This window comes from Priapulus caudatus, unplaced genomic scaffold (genome assembly GCF_000485595.1).
Source record: "Priapulus caudatus unplaced genomic scaffold, Priapulus_caudatus-5.0.1 Scaffold590, whole genome shotgun sequence".
Lineage (NCBI taxonomy): Eukaryota > Metazoa > Priapulida > Priapulimorpha > Priapulimorphida > Priapulidae > Priapulus > Priapulus caudatus.
In genome coordinates, this window is record NW_014577651.1 from 20,001 (window position 1) to 34,128 (window position 14,128).

Here is a 14,128-nt window from a genome sequence, read left to right on the forward strand (position 1 = left end):
GTGAGGTCGACGGCAACGACAGCAATAGCAATATGCAGTGACGACCATAACGGCGAACAATAGGGACGTGAAGCCGATATACACTATGGAGTGATACGTGGTGGGCGCGATCTGTAAACTGCCCGCCTCGGTATATGCCGAGGTAGCTGCTGGCAGGCGTTTACTGTGCTTGACAGCAGTAACTAAGTCAGCGTACGCGACGTCAAGGTCAGTACGGGCGTAGGAACTAGGAGGTACAACTTCTGGTGGGATTAGGTCTTCCGAGTCGGCGGTCGACAGGCGTTTCGTATCATAAATGTCTCACCAAATCGTAGGGACTGTGCGGTAAAGCAGGCGGTCGAGTGGGGGTAGTTCGATCTCCACATCAACAGCAGTTGCATAGTGGAAGTATGATGGCAGGGTAAAATACCTGGACTCGGCCTTACAGCCGGAATGGAGCGTAACTGTCTGTTGTTGTCGAACGAGAAATTCTTTAGTTATTACTTGCGCCATAGGGTGTGACTGGCACGAGATGGCCAAACGTAATGGGTGGGGTGTAGAGATCAGCCAGCTACCATCAACGAGGTAGGTGGCGCGCGGCGTTGGCCGTGCGTAAAACGTAACGCGCCTCGCACATAATGTGGAGATGAGAGTGGTATCGTTAAGAAATAGCGCGATAGGGCACGTAATCGCTGTCGACATGGGGTATATGGGAGATCTTACATCACAGATCTCTTGATGCTTACGCAAGCATGATAGTACGGCGGACTCGTCGGGTTGCACGTAATTGGCATGATCGAGTGAAACTCCAATGAAATTTTGGAAGATTTGAAAGTATGCTGCCGCAGTGGAGTTACCGAGAAACACTGGTAGTGTTAAGATTTGGTACATTTGAAAAGTCATCTCCTTATATGTGAGAGGTAAAAATGCAATTACGTGCAGTCCCATGTCCACAGGGACTACGATAGCTTCGATAAGGTTATAATAAAAAAACAAGTCAGCATGGGGGCTGTGTGGCATAGCTAACGTAGGGGGTCGAGCTTTCAATAGTAAGTAAGACTTCCCGCAACTGGTGGGGGGGGTAACAGCGTAGAGGGCAAGCGGCCCGTTAATAAAACGGAGATGGCGTGTATCGTAGTATCAATTGTGGTTTGAACGTTATCAAATGCTACTGTCAAACTAGATAGGAATAACTGGAGATGTGTAATCGCAATGAACTCCCGCGCCACAGAGGCTTGAAAGGCTGTTACTTTAAACATTAGTGTGCGCACACTTGAGGTCAAGTCACGGGCATGGGAAATGACATGCGACAACACCTCCGTATTCGTTTCTGTCTGAATGCGAGTATAATTTATGACGGTGAGGGATTCGTTGATTACAGTCATAATCCGCTCCTGTGTCGTACCCAATGCGGACAACTGCCGTTGCAGTTGCTCAATGTCATCATCGGTGGCCGTGCCGAATAAAAATTTTGCAAGTTTACCGAGGCCACCAATTATAGCACGTTTCTCTCTTGAATAGTGCAACGAATGCAGGTCTGTTAATCGGAGGTTAAGTGCTTGTAACCGTTGGCGAAACCATGCAATATGGGCTTGCACGATATTTCGAATGTCCCGGTTCAAAGCCGCATAGTATTTATCGTCGGGGGAGGGGGAAGGGGAATATGGTGCTTCTGCTGGCTGCCATCTATACATCTTGCGCACATCCTTGTGCAAGGAGTGCAGGTACGTCTGGATCGAAGTGGAGTTGAGAGTAAAGGCTATGCCCCAAGTACTCTGTGTGACCGAGATATGACCTCTCGGAATGAAAACCACTCCCATCGTGGGTCTTCGGACCTCAGCAGCTCGCGAGGCCAATAGGATCGCCGAGGCAACTACGAGCAGGGCGACCGTGGTAACAGGGAACATCGTCCTGAAACAGATGAGTGCCCCTTAGAATAAACGTGGGGTATTTAGCACCTTAGCTGAATCGGCTACTTTGTGCTAGTGGCAATAAATCGTCTGCATCCCAGCTATCAGTGCTGCGCGTGCTGGCGACACTGGCTGCACGCGTATCATCGTGGGGGAGGGCAACGAAGGAGGCCCTGGGTCGACCAGCGTCGCGTGACGCATTGGTCGGCGTGCTGGGCCGTCTCGCCTCGTAAGCACGGTTCTCGGCGCATCCCATGCCGAGAATGGTTATGCAGGGCGAAGATTGCTGACATGAACATCGCGAGTGCGCGTTTGGCCTTGCGCCTTTATACGAAGTCGCAGTGGAGAGAGTTTGTCGACGACGGTATAGTAAGGCCGCCATTGCGACGCGAATTTCGGCGTCTGATTAGCCGACAACGTGGGGTCAAAAAAGTAGACTGGGTCCCCAATGTCAAAGGACTGAACCATTGCACGCCTGTCATAAAGGCGTTTATTTTGCGCGCGTGCCACTTTTGTGTTACGCTGCATCGCAACAAAGGCGCGGTGCAAGCGCTCAGTAGCGTGAGTTACGGGGTCGTCAGCGTATGACAACCGCCGGGGCTGCAATAGCGCGTCGAGCGGTAGAACTGCATCTCTACCATACGTCAGGAAGAAGGGGGTGAATTGTGATGACTCGTTAACAGCTGTACGATACGCAAACAAGACGGAGTTGATCTTAGAATCCCAATCCGTGTGCTGCCGATTGATGTAGCACGCGAGCATGTTGGCAAGGGTGCGATGAAAACGTTCGCACTGCCCAGTCAACTCGGGGTGGTAAAGAGCGACCTTAATATGGGTGATCCCGAGCGATGTGGTCAGTCATGTCATAAGCTCGTTAATGAATTCGCCTCCATTATCAGTTAAGATGGATCGAGGACATGAGTGACGCGGAATGAAATCGTCGACAATGATCCGCGCTACTGTAGCAGCGCTCTTATCGGCAATTGGGAATGCTTCAGGCCATGAAGTGTAAAGATCGAGAAACGTTAGCATGTAACGGTTCCCTGAGTTTGTGCAGGGGTGTGGGCCTGTGACGTCAATGGCAACCACATCTCCTGAATGTCTAGGCGCTGGAGCATGGTGTAGGGGGGCGCGGACTCGCGGCAGTTTTCGAGAGTTACACATGACGCAAGATCGAATGTAGTGATACGTGTCGGCGAACATGCGAGGCCAGAAATATCGCTGAGTGAGTTTGCCATAGACCTTCTTGAAACCCAAGTGGCCTCCGTATGCATGATCGTGAAACAAAGGGAGTACAACGGGTACGAGGATACGGGGGATGACTCATTGAGGTGCAGCATCAGCGACCCGCATGCGAGACGGCACATGAAAGAGCAAATCGTCGACAAGAAGATAGCGTTGAACGAGCTTAGCTTCGCGTATCGAAGCTTCATCAGGGTTGGTGAGTGTGCAGATGATCTCGCAAAGAAGCGGATCAGCCTGCTGGAAGGAATCGAGTTTGGCGTCAGTAGCGGGGATTGTGGGAGGGGGTGTCGGGTTAAGGTCTGTTCGTGTACCAGGGTGAAGGGGGTCGTGGTGGAGTATAATGGGGCCTACCTGGCGAGAGGGTTGTGAGGCCTCAGCGTGAGGTGAAGGCAATTCGACTTGGCGTATGGGTTGTGAGGCCATACTGCCGAGCGACGATGAGGTGGTGGGTATGAGCGTTAAAACCATAGAGCGGCATGGGCGTAGACAACTCGGGAAGCAAATGTGAAAGCGCGTCCGCCTGGACGTTCGACTTACCCGACGTGTATTCCAGCCGGCATGAGGGGAAACCAGAGACGTAGAGGGCCCACCGCTGGAGCTTAGCATTGCGTAGCGCTTTCGCTTCTAACAAGTACTGAAGCGGTTTGTGATCGCTGAGTATTACGAAATCAGCACCGATGAGGTAGTGCCGGAACTTTTGCAGCGCGTAGACCAAGGCAAAACATTCACGTTCTATTGTGGGCCAGCGTTGTTCCGTTTCAGTCAGCTGCCTGCTGAGGTAGAACACTGGATGCTCTCGCTCGCGCTCGTCTACCTGCGTGAGAACTGCTCCGACGGCGTAGCCGGATGCGTCGCAGTAGAGGCGGAACGGTCGACTTCCATCGGGCAATGCCAGAATGGGAGCCTCAGTGAGGCACTTACGAAGAGACTGAAACGCAGTCTGTGCCTCGTCTGACCATACAAAGGGTTTGTCCTTGTGGGTGAGAATGGTCAATGGGTGGGCAATATCAGCATAGCCCTTAATGAACTTACGATAATAGTTGGTGAATCCTAAAAACTGTCGGACAGCTGTAGGCGTGCTTGGGGGGGCCCAATTTTGCACCGCAGAGATCTTCTCTGGGTCGGGCCGGACGCAGCCTGGGGTTATTACGTGGCCCAGGTAGTTAATGGACTGGCGTAAAAACGCACATTTACTGGGGCGCATCTTGAGGTTGGCCGCGTCAAATCTGACAAAAACCTCTGCTAAATCAGACATGTGGGTTTCAAAGTCCGGGGAGTAAATGCACACATCATCGATATAAGCTAGTGCGCATTTGTGACGTAGCCCTTGCAGGACGTAATCGAGGATACGCTGAAAGTGGGCGGGTGCGTTCTTCAGTCCATATGGGGTTCTTAAATTGTCATAGCTCCCAGAGGGGGTGACAAAACAAGTCTTCGGAACGTCTTTCTCTGCCAATGGGATCTGATGGTAGCCACTTTTGAGGTCGAGGGTAGTAAAAATTATAGCTTGACCTATGGTTTGTAAGACGTCCTCGATGACTGGGAGGGGGTAGGTGTCCCCCACTGTAACTGAGTTCAACCGTCGATAGTCGACACACATGCGATACTCGCCAGTTTTTTTCTTAACCAAGAGTACACCAGATGACCAAGGTGACATACAGGGGCGAATTATCCCATTCTCTAACAGCTTGTCAACCTGTTGCTGAACAATGATTTGTTGCTCGGGAGACATACGGTAGGGTCTTGTTTTGAATGCCTTGGATTTTCCAGTATTAATCTGGAATTCGCAGAGGTGCGTACACCCTAGGTGAGCGTCTGTATGCGCAAATAAGTCGTCATGCTGGCGCAAAAATTTCAGAAGTGTTGCTCACTGGTGAGAATCCTTAACGTGGTCCACGAGTGAATTATAATGAAAGGGCGGGGTTGCGCTATCGTGTGGTGGTACTTTAACTTCGTGAGGCCCGGGCGCAATGACCTGTATGTGGGTAGGGGTGGTGGCTTCAACAATGGCAACAACAGCGTTATGAGGTAACGAGATAGCTCGATCTGATCGGTTGTCGAGCCAGCAAAGAATTGTGTGCCGCGATGTGACTTCGACTAGAGATGGCAGTAGGATAAGGTGGGGGTTACTACGAAACAACTTAAAGGCCGGAGATCCTTGAACAAAGAGAAGCGTACCCGGGCGAAAATGGCGGGGGACGCGACAGTAGCACTGTTGGCCCGAATGAGGGGGCAACACAGTTGAACGGTCAATGAATGCGAGTTGAGGGGTGGGGAGTAATCGCTTACCTTGACGAAGTTTCAAGGGGACCACAATATTGCCTAGTGCGAGCACTCCGCGGTCAAAATCGATGTTTACTCTGTTAGCCGAGAGAAAGTCGGCTCCTATTATGAACTGCTGCTTTAAATTGCGGACTACGTAGCACTGATGGAGGGCGGTTACTCGTCCCAGTAAAATGAGCAGGGTGGCGGTGCCTACAAGGTGTAGTCTGTCGCCTGTGACGGAAAGAAGCGTGGCATCCGACGCGCAGACGGCATTGAAACTTGCAGTCGCGCGTATGTGCGGGGGTAGGCGGAGCCATGCAGCCAAATCAATAAGTGTACAATCGCTACCAGTGTCAATTAGGGCCGGAAGCGAAAGTGAGCCAATTTTAACACTGCACGTTGGCGCCGGAGACGTAGCAGTAGTCGGCGGTCCACGCGCAGCAGATGCATGAGTGCTTAAAAGTTGGGAGGGTACTGCGGTGCGTTTGCATCGCGGGGGTGCCGCCGAAAATCCTCGAAACGATTTCGGAGAGGGCAATCACGCTGGCCGCACGCATAACAACGAGTGTCGCGTCGATCTTAGGTAGGCGCTGTTGCTGGAGATTGAAATGGGTGCGTTGGCGCGAAGCAGGTGGTAGATAAGCCTGATTACGAACAGGTGGACGCCGGTCGCGTCCTGTGAGGGGGGGTCGCCATGAGCGTGATCATTGCGAGCCGTCATGGGGTGCGGGTGTTTGTAAACGTTGTTGGCGTGGGGGTTGTCGTGTCGTGTCTCGGGATGTCTCATTCATTGAGGGCGACTGAACCTGTGGCACGGCCTGAGTGATCAGTGTACGCAAGCTGCGCACCTCTCTAAGCAGCTGCTCCGATGGCGTAGGGCGTTGTACGTTATTAACGTCCATGGGTTCGGTCGTGTCGTAAGGGTCAGCGAACACGTCGCTACGGTTTTGTCGTCGTGCCACTAGAGATGACTCTAGTACGTGTTCGTCTGCCGCAAGATCAATAGCGTCGGTTAGCGTTGTAGGCACGCGATGAAGCAGCAATCGCTGTGTATGGACGGATCTTAATCCATCCAAAAAAATATCGACGAGACGGCTCTGAGTCTCAGTCGTTGAAAGTCGCTCGGCCGGAATCGCTCTCGCAATGCGAGAGTCAGCAATCTGTCGCCATACCGGCGAATATGTTCGCCACTATTCTGTTGGAAATTTTTAAGCACATTCTGCGCATCTACCTCTCGCAGCGGATCGCGGAAGCGTTTAGTGAGCTGTTGAGTGATTTGTTCCCAAGTCATAGAAGGCCGCTCAAGAAGGAGGCGGCGAGAATACTCAGCAGCATGACCTCCAAGCGTCGACAGACCAAAGACGTGTAACGACGTAGCGTCGAGACACAATTCCAACTGTCTCCAATTCAAAGTGCTGAGCCAGTCGTCGAACGTAATTGACAGTGGCGCGTTATCGCCAGTAAATCGCGGGACAGAAGTCCGAGCTTCTGCAACACGTAGCCCGTGTTGAAATGTAGCAGCTGCTGATTCAACGGTTGGGCGTAACGATTCGCTAAATACGTGGGCTAAATCGGCTATGTCGTATTGCACAGGCGGCGGCGTAGCCATGACAACACGCACATTCGCGCACGCACCTCAACCGAGTTACAAAAGCAGGTACGCACACACACACGCACACTCGCACACGCACACACAGTGATGATCAATGATGAAGTCGGGGCTACAAGTGACAGCGGCTAGGCCGTCTCGGTGTATGCGGCGTTCGCCCACGACGCGCCTATGTAAGTAAACAGCGGCAGTAATTAATGAGAAGCAGTAATACGATAGTAAATAACTTAATCTTATAGATATAAACCGGCAAAAGAAGGGTAGTTTCACTTACTCAGACGTCTGTATAGCGCTGTAACAGGATCTTCAGTCAGGAGCGGTAGACGATGAAGTTCATCGGCACGATGCTATGGCAGAGTGACCGTATAGGGATAGCACCGAGGGAGTAGCCGCGCAACCAGGTTCGTAACGCTCTCACACGCACCAAATGTAATGTTGGTTTTAACGTTGCTGTGTTGAGCTATTGAGTAGAATGTATGTGACGCCGAAATACATAGATAAGAATAGAAGTCAGATGTTTACCATGACTAGAGGTACGTTTCTTTATTGCTTAGAAGTTTACAGTGCCGCGGTCGTGCCTGTTCATCACCCGGTTGCTGACGGAGCTCTCCCAGATCTCGCTCGCGCTCCGACCTTTATACTTCACAGGCACGCCCGCGGCGCATGCGTAAATCATACTCACGAAGGCGTTAATCACGCCTCGCGCATTCGCCGTAGACATTCGCGCGGGTGTCATACACCCCCCATGCACGTGCTACGTAAATTCGCGTGGGCCTTATGTTGTTGACCACCGATGGTCCTACTTGAGTGACTACAGATGCTATTGTCTAATCCGTTTCTAAGTGTCTCTGATCTGTTTCTAAGAGTCTCTGATCTATTTCTAAGTGACTTTTAATGGGCGCTCCTAATGCGCTCTAATCTGTTTCTAACGACCCCTAATGGGCTAGTCCCGGATGCGGCGGATGCGGCGACTGCTAGCTAGTTCGCGTAGGCATATTGCCGATCCGTAGCGGCTAGTAACTAATGATATCTATGATATATGATTTCTATGATATGTGATATCTATGATATATGATTTCTATGATATGTGATATCTATGGTATATGATTTCTATGATATGTGATATCTAGCCGCTACACATCTCCCGGTCCCGCGAATATATCTTGATAGCTATGTAGTGTCTCAGCCACTTTACTTCGCTGCTCTGGTCTCAGTTTGGCATCCACCCTATCCAGTAGGTTCTGTAGGTGGTCAGCTAACTTAGGCGGTGTCATGCCGTTCAGAACGCTCACCAACTGCTGTCCTTGCTGTGTCTCACTCTCCTCTACTGGTTTGAGTTCCCCTACTTGCTGATCCTCCCACAACAGGATAGGATTCTCCCCTGTATGGGAGATAACCAACGGTACCTTCATCACCTCCCTTGGGAACACCGTCTGCTCCATCCGAATCCCTTGTGTCTCCAGCTTCTGGAATTCTGGGGGTAGGCATTAGCTTTACCTGCTTCCCTTTGGATACCTTATCGTCTGCATAAGTCCATCCAGGGATTCTGTATCTTTTCCCTGGCTTCAGCATCGTCGTCTCATCCACGTATACTGGTCTACCATTCTCTCCTCCTGTCCAAAATCCTTGAATTTCTCTCCCATCCAGTGATAGCATTCCTGTAGTAATGTTCAAGATAGCATTGTTTGGGACGAGAAAGTCGAGTCCCAAAATCCCATCTAAATCCTATAATTGTGCAATAACCATTGTTTTTCTATTGTAGGTCTGCTCGGCATTTCTAGACGGACGTTAGTTTCTCCAGGACTATTCATTGCTTCGCCGTTCACCATCTTCAGATCTCTCTTTCTCGTTATCAGCTGTAGCCCTGCACTTGCTTTGATGTCGTTGAACCTGTATTCGTTTATTAGCGTTGTACTTGATCCACTGTCTACTAAAAATTTCATGTCATATCCCTCTACTTTCACAGGTATTATCCATGTGGGATGACACTGCAGTGGTGCCACGGAGATAATAGGTATCCGTGTGGCTTCAGCCTTGCCTGAACTATTTTCTCTATTTATCGGTATTTTAATCCCTACGTGTTTTCCTGTATCATCACCTTCTTTTATCTTGCCCTTCTGAGAGTGTGATACCAGTAGATCGTGGTGTAGCTCCCTCAGTCGGATTACTATGGGCCAGGCTACCGACTCTTTTCCTAGCCCGTCCTAGTTTAACGGTTGCTGACTCCTCTCGGCAACTCCTGTCCGTTGTGCACGATTATCTGAAACATTGCAGCATTGCAATCGTCGCGGGCAATCTCTCTGCATGTGTGCCGTTCTCCTGCAAAAAATAACATGCTATGTCAGCTATTCTTGCCCTATCCGGTGGAGGCTTTGCCATTCTGCTGAATGGTGCATTCGGCATCCTTTCTCCCGACCTTTGACCTCTGCCTCCAGCTTCTGCTGTATGTTGTTGCCTTTGACCTTCCATGTCCTTCCTGATCTTAACCATTTCCTGTTTCAGGCTTCGCATCCCTTACTACATCTCTTCCCATCGACTCGACACTGGATCCACTGGCTGCATTGCAGCTCGTACATAAGTGCCTCCACCTGGTGGCGGTTTTCTACGATGTACCGTTTCTCTTGTAACGGCCTCATACTGCGCTACCCGAGCTATAGCCTCGTCTAGCGTGCTTGGTCCTTGCAAGAGTGCGTAGCGTTGTATTTCCGCATCTCCTATTCCTTCAAGATCTATCAGGCCAGGGTACGCCCGCGTGAACAACTGCCGCATGACAGCGTTTCGTCATACTTTCTGCTCCTACGGCGTAGTTCACTCCGATAAACGTGGATGCGCTCTACCGGATCGAACCTGCGTTGCAAACAGGCAACCATCCTGTCGTAGTCAGCACGCTGTGATTGTGGCATCTCTATCATCACCTCTAGAGCTTCACCCTTCAATCATAATCCTAATTGAATTCCCCATCCATTCTCTAGCCACTGATTTTAACTAGCCGTCATCTCGAACTTTATCAGGAAGTGCTTTAGGGCAATTCCATCTCCTTTCCTAAAGTTTGGAGGCTTTCGTTCCTTTACAGGTGTACTACGCCACGGACTTCTCTCACTTGCTAAAGGCAGGTCCTGCATCGACTCCCTCCTTGTGTACGGCAGATCCCCAACCGTAGCCGTATCTCGTGCAGGTGCTTGTGAAATTTCTGCTTCCCTGTCAAGTGCGACATCCAAATTCATGCTACCGTTTTCTGCTTTCAGAATGCTACCGTGGTGTTCAATCGGACGCTCCCAGTTTCTCTGTACGCTTTCCTGGCTTACTCCAGCGTGGGGTAGGGGTGTATGGTCTCTCCGTCCCCTTTCCTGCCATTCGCTCCACCCGTCCGGCAACCTCTTCCCTGATCCTCCTATCTTCTTCCTATAACCCTTTGCCGCCACCTGAGATATCCTCCTATCCCTATAAGCCTCCTCCGGTGTAGATACGCCATCGCGAATGGTCGTCGGTACCTGTACCCTTCTGACAATAATGGACTCACCCACACTTTCCTTTTCCTCGCTCAGCTGCTGTGGCGATGAGTCATTCGCCTCCGCGGCCGGCTGCACGCCCTCGCTGCTTTGCACATCTCTCCCTAGGTTCGCCGTGGGCATCAGAAACTCCCGTATCCTTTCTATAAAACTCAACATGTTTTTTTCCTCCGCTCACTATCCGTCTATAACACTGGTACACCTGCGGTTGCTACTCCTTCATGCAAACGATCCCGGACGAGCCCCCATTTAACCTGTAGTGGCCCTAGGGGTGGCCGACCACGGTTCGACAGACGTTGTTTCGTAACGCGTGCCCCAGTAGTGGGATTCAGTGTTCGCTCCCGCCGGTGTCACAGGCAGGACGGTGATGTCGCGTAGCAGATAACAGTAGCTAGGGGCCTTAGGGTCAAAATAGGTTAAAACAGGTAGCACCAAACGAACAGAACACCGTGAGATTCGGTTTACTGTACGGTTATAGTTTTTATTGAGTGTTACTAGTGTACAAATGATTCTCCTGCATTTGTATATGCAGCGGACCTTCTATCAATCTCGTCTAATATTTACGCGTCGCCGGTTTTGTCTTCTTCCCTCACGTTCGTCCTCGCTTCGCGTCGACCTAAGCAGTCTCCCAGGTATCGCCCTCGTAGTCGCTCCTAGCTCTACCTAACCAGAATGCCGTTCTTCGCTGCTCTCGTTTTATTCCTCTCTCCCGTTCGGCTCTGGTTTACACCTACCTGAAAACCTGTGCTTCTTCCCTATCTCTCTCTGACGCTTTCTCGCTCCCTTTCTTCTTCTTCTTCCTCTCCTTCGTCTTCCTCTTCTCCTCCTTCTTCTTCCTCTTCTTCCTAGACTTGAAAATAATGCTTGCTTCTGCTCGGTGCTATCTCCCTTATATTATTAGCTGGCAACACCCCTCCCCCCTGCGGCGAAATGCACTAGTGAGCCATTGTAAAACCGTTTCAGGCATCTGTGTGGTCATGTTATCACGTAAATAAGTTGCCACCCACATTACAGTGTTACATTCACTGAGAATATACCCCTAGAGCCCAAAACACCCGGACCCAAACACGGAAACTTTGAAGCATTCCAGAATGACGTAATTTACTGTACAGGTGGTCACTCAATCGAATATGATTGTCTCTGTACTGTGCTTCAAATAAAACTAGACAGAGGGCACTCACGGAGAGTGCTTAGCTCCGCGAGCATGTAACATGTATGTGCTCGCTGGTGGCGGCTGCTGACTGACTCGCCTGCTGCTGATTCGCAGCTCACTGGTGGCTGCTGCTGACTCGCCACTCGCTGACTCAACGCGCTATCGATCGCGCGGTGGCTACACATACACACACACACACACACACCTAGTAACGAGCTGCTGCTGCCTGGACGTTCTAAGGCGAGCTGCTGCTGCCTGGACGTTCTAAGGCGAGCTGCTGCTGCCTGGACGTTCTAAGGCGAGCTGCTGCTGGCTGGCCGACCTAAGGCGAGCTGGTTCTGAATCGATCGCGCCAACGCGTGTAACGCTCGCTGCTGGCTACACACACACACACACGAACGCATCACACGAGAGGGATCACATTAGCTCCCCTGCAACTCCGTTGCAGCGGAGCTAATAACTTTATCATATGAAAGCCAGCTGGCTTGTTCGCATTCACGATACGTGACATTACCATCAATCATTCATTACATATCGTTACCCCTCTAGTAGTAATAGAGAGCTAAGAGAATTTTCGGTCATTGTATTCTGTGGTTGACAGTGTACATCACATCCTCTACAATTATATTTGGCAGCATGATGGCAGAAAATTTGAATTTGTAGGGGCGACCGGGGACAATTGTAACACGGGGCAAATGTAACAGAGGCTCTCATTCCTAGTAGAAACGTGCTATATGTATACGCTCTTCACAGCGCATGCACATTTCATTGCCCCACATGCTGTCCTGAGGGTAGGCAGGTTTACGTATCGAGGAACATTTGACAGCCAAGTGTTTTTTTAAGTGTTACAATTGTCCCCGGTCTCCCCTACATAGGTGTACAATAGAAACATCACATATATTGTATAATCAGCCCTATAAATAGCTTTACTGGAAATCATTTTCCAGGAAATGACTTCATACATTTGCCACTAAGTATATCTGGGGAGGGAGAGAGGAATTAAGAGACTAACTCAGAACAACAGCTTTTTGGAGCAACTTTTTAGAGCAATTTTTCATAATTTTCTACCATCGCTTCAACTTTGTTAAGACAAGTATTAACTTAAAAAATAAATAATTGTGCTTCTTTATGTTCTTTCAAGTTTGGTGCCTAATTTGAACTGTTAGTGAACTGTATTAAAATTACAAAGTAAGATATTAGATCTAAAATTTAATTTGATTAGATGTATTACACATTTACTATATTTCTATGCTATTAATCAGGACAAGCAAACATTTTGCAGGACAAGAAAAAATATATTGTAGCTTGTCCGTCGGACAAGCAAAATTGTGTCCCTTATTTCGAACACTGCTAACATATATAGTCTGCTTGAATTCTATAAAATCTCTAATGTAAGTCAATGAATCAATGTGTGTACGTGTAAGTATATAAATATGTTCGTAATAAAAACGATGTATGGAAGTTGTGGAAATAGATAGACTAAAATGGCATACATTGCTAGATATGCACACACAAACACACACACACACACACACACACACACACACACACACACACACATACCATAAACAGGTGTGGTGTGAGATAATATATGTACAGCTTATAGCCATATACATATATATATATAATGTTACTTCACTTTAACTCCTGAAATTGTCTATGACTAATAAAAGTGGAATTTATGTACTTGCGAAAGCTTTACATTCGTGATGGTAACGCGAGTAGATATTTTCTAAGCTAGTAGGAAAAGATATCTATATCTCTCTGTCAGAGACTCCAACTCTCCCGATTTGGGGGCCATTTCCCCAAAAATCTCCCGTTCTCTATTATCTCCAGTTTAGGCGATGCTTAGGGTTGGAGTCTCTTACTTGGAGTCTCTGCTCTGTCTCTCTCTATATATAACGTATACATGTATACATTCTACAAAGAAATAAAGATTCATCGCCATGAGCAATTAGACACAGTGTCAGGTCAGTTTAAAACACATTTACCCCACAGCTCATACAAGTAAAACATAAGATGTACTTAGAACAGGACATCAACAGGTGGAGGCAGGAGGGGACTAAGCTATTTCAATACGGTACAGCCCCTGAAAGTTGGCGGTCACAGTCTGCAGGACATCGCAGATGCTGACCCGCCTTTCAACGGCGATCTTGCAGGCAACATTCAACGCGTGTCCCGGATGACAGAGGCACTCGTGAGTGACACCGCATGTAGACGCACAATCGTCGATGGGTTTGTTCATCGGAGAGTCCGTCTCCAGCAGGAATCTCGAGGGGAACGCCAGCGTTCGCCGTGACGGCTCCGGTGCTGTCGGTGTGCTGCTCGTGTGTGTTGCGTACCCCGTAGGCCCGACGTAGAGATTATTTGACACGATCAGCCACTTGAAGGCCTCTTTGTGGGTTTCTGTGAAACAGTGAATGTGGATGCAGGGCCACCAATTATTAAGCAATGACAT

The 14,128-nt window shown here is 49.5% G+C and overlaps 1 protein-coding gene across 1 annotated transcript; it reads right to left on the bottom strand.

Annotated features, from left to right (window-relative positions):
• Nucleotides 1–13,732: 13,732 nt before the first annotated feature.
• On the bottom strand, nt 13,733–14,128 carry LOC106811909. The gene has a single exon (XM_014815648.1). It carries the CDS (start codon nt 14,126–14,128, stop codon nt 13,733–13,735), a length of 396 nt encoding a protein of 131 aa, XP_014671134.1.

Bases quoted from the DNA above. Each gene is read 5' to 3' on its own strand.
- LOC106811909 (XM_014815648.1), bottom strand. From the start codon at position 14,128: ATGTCATTGCTTAATAATTGGTGGCCCTGCATCCACATTCACTGTTTC.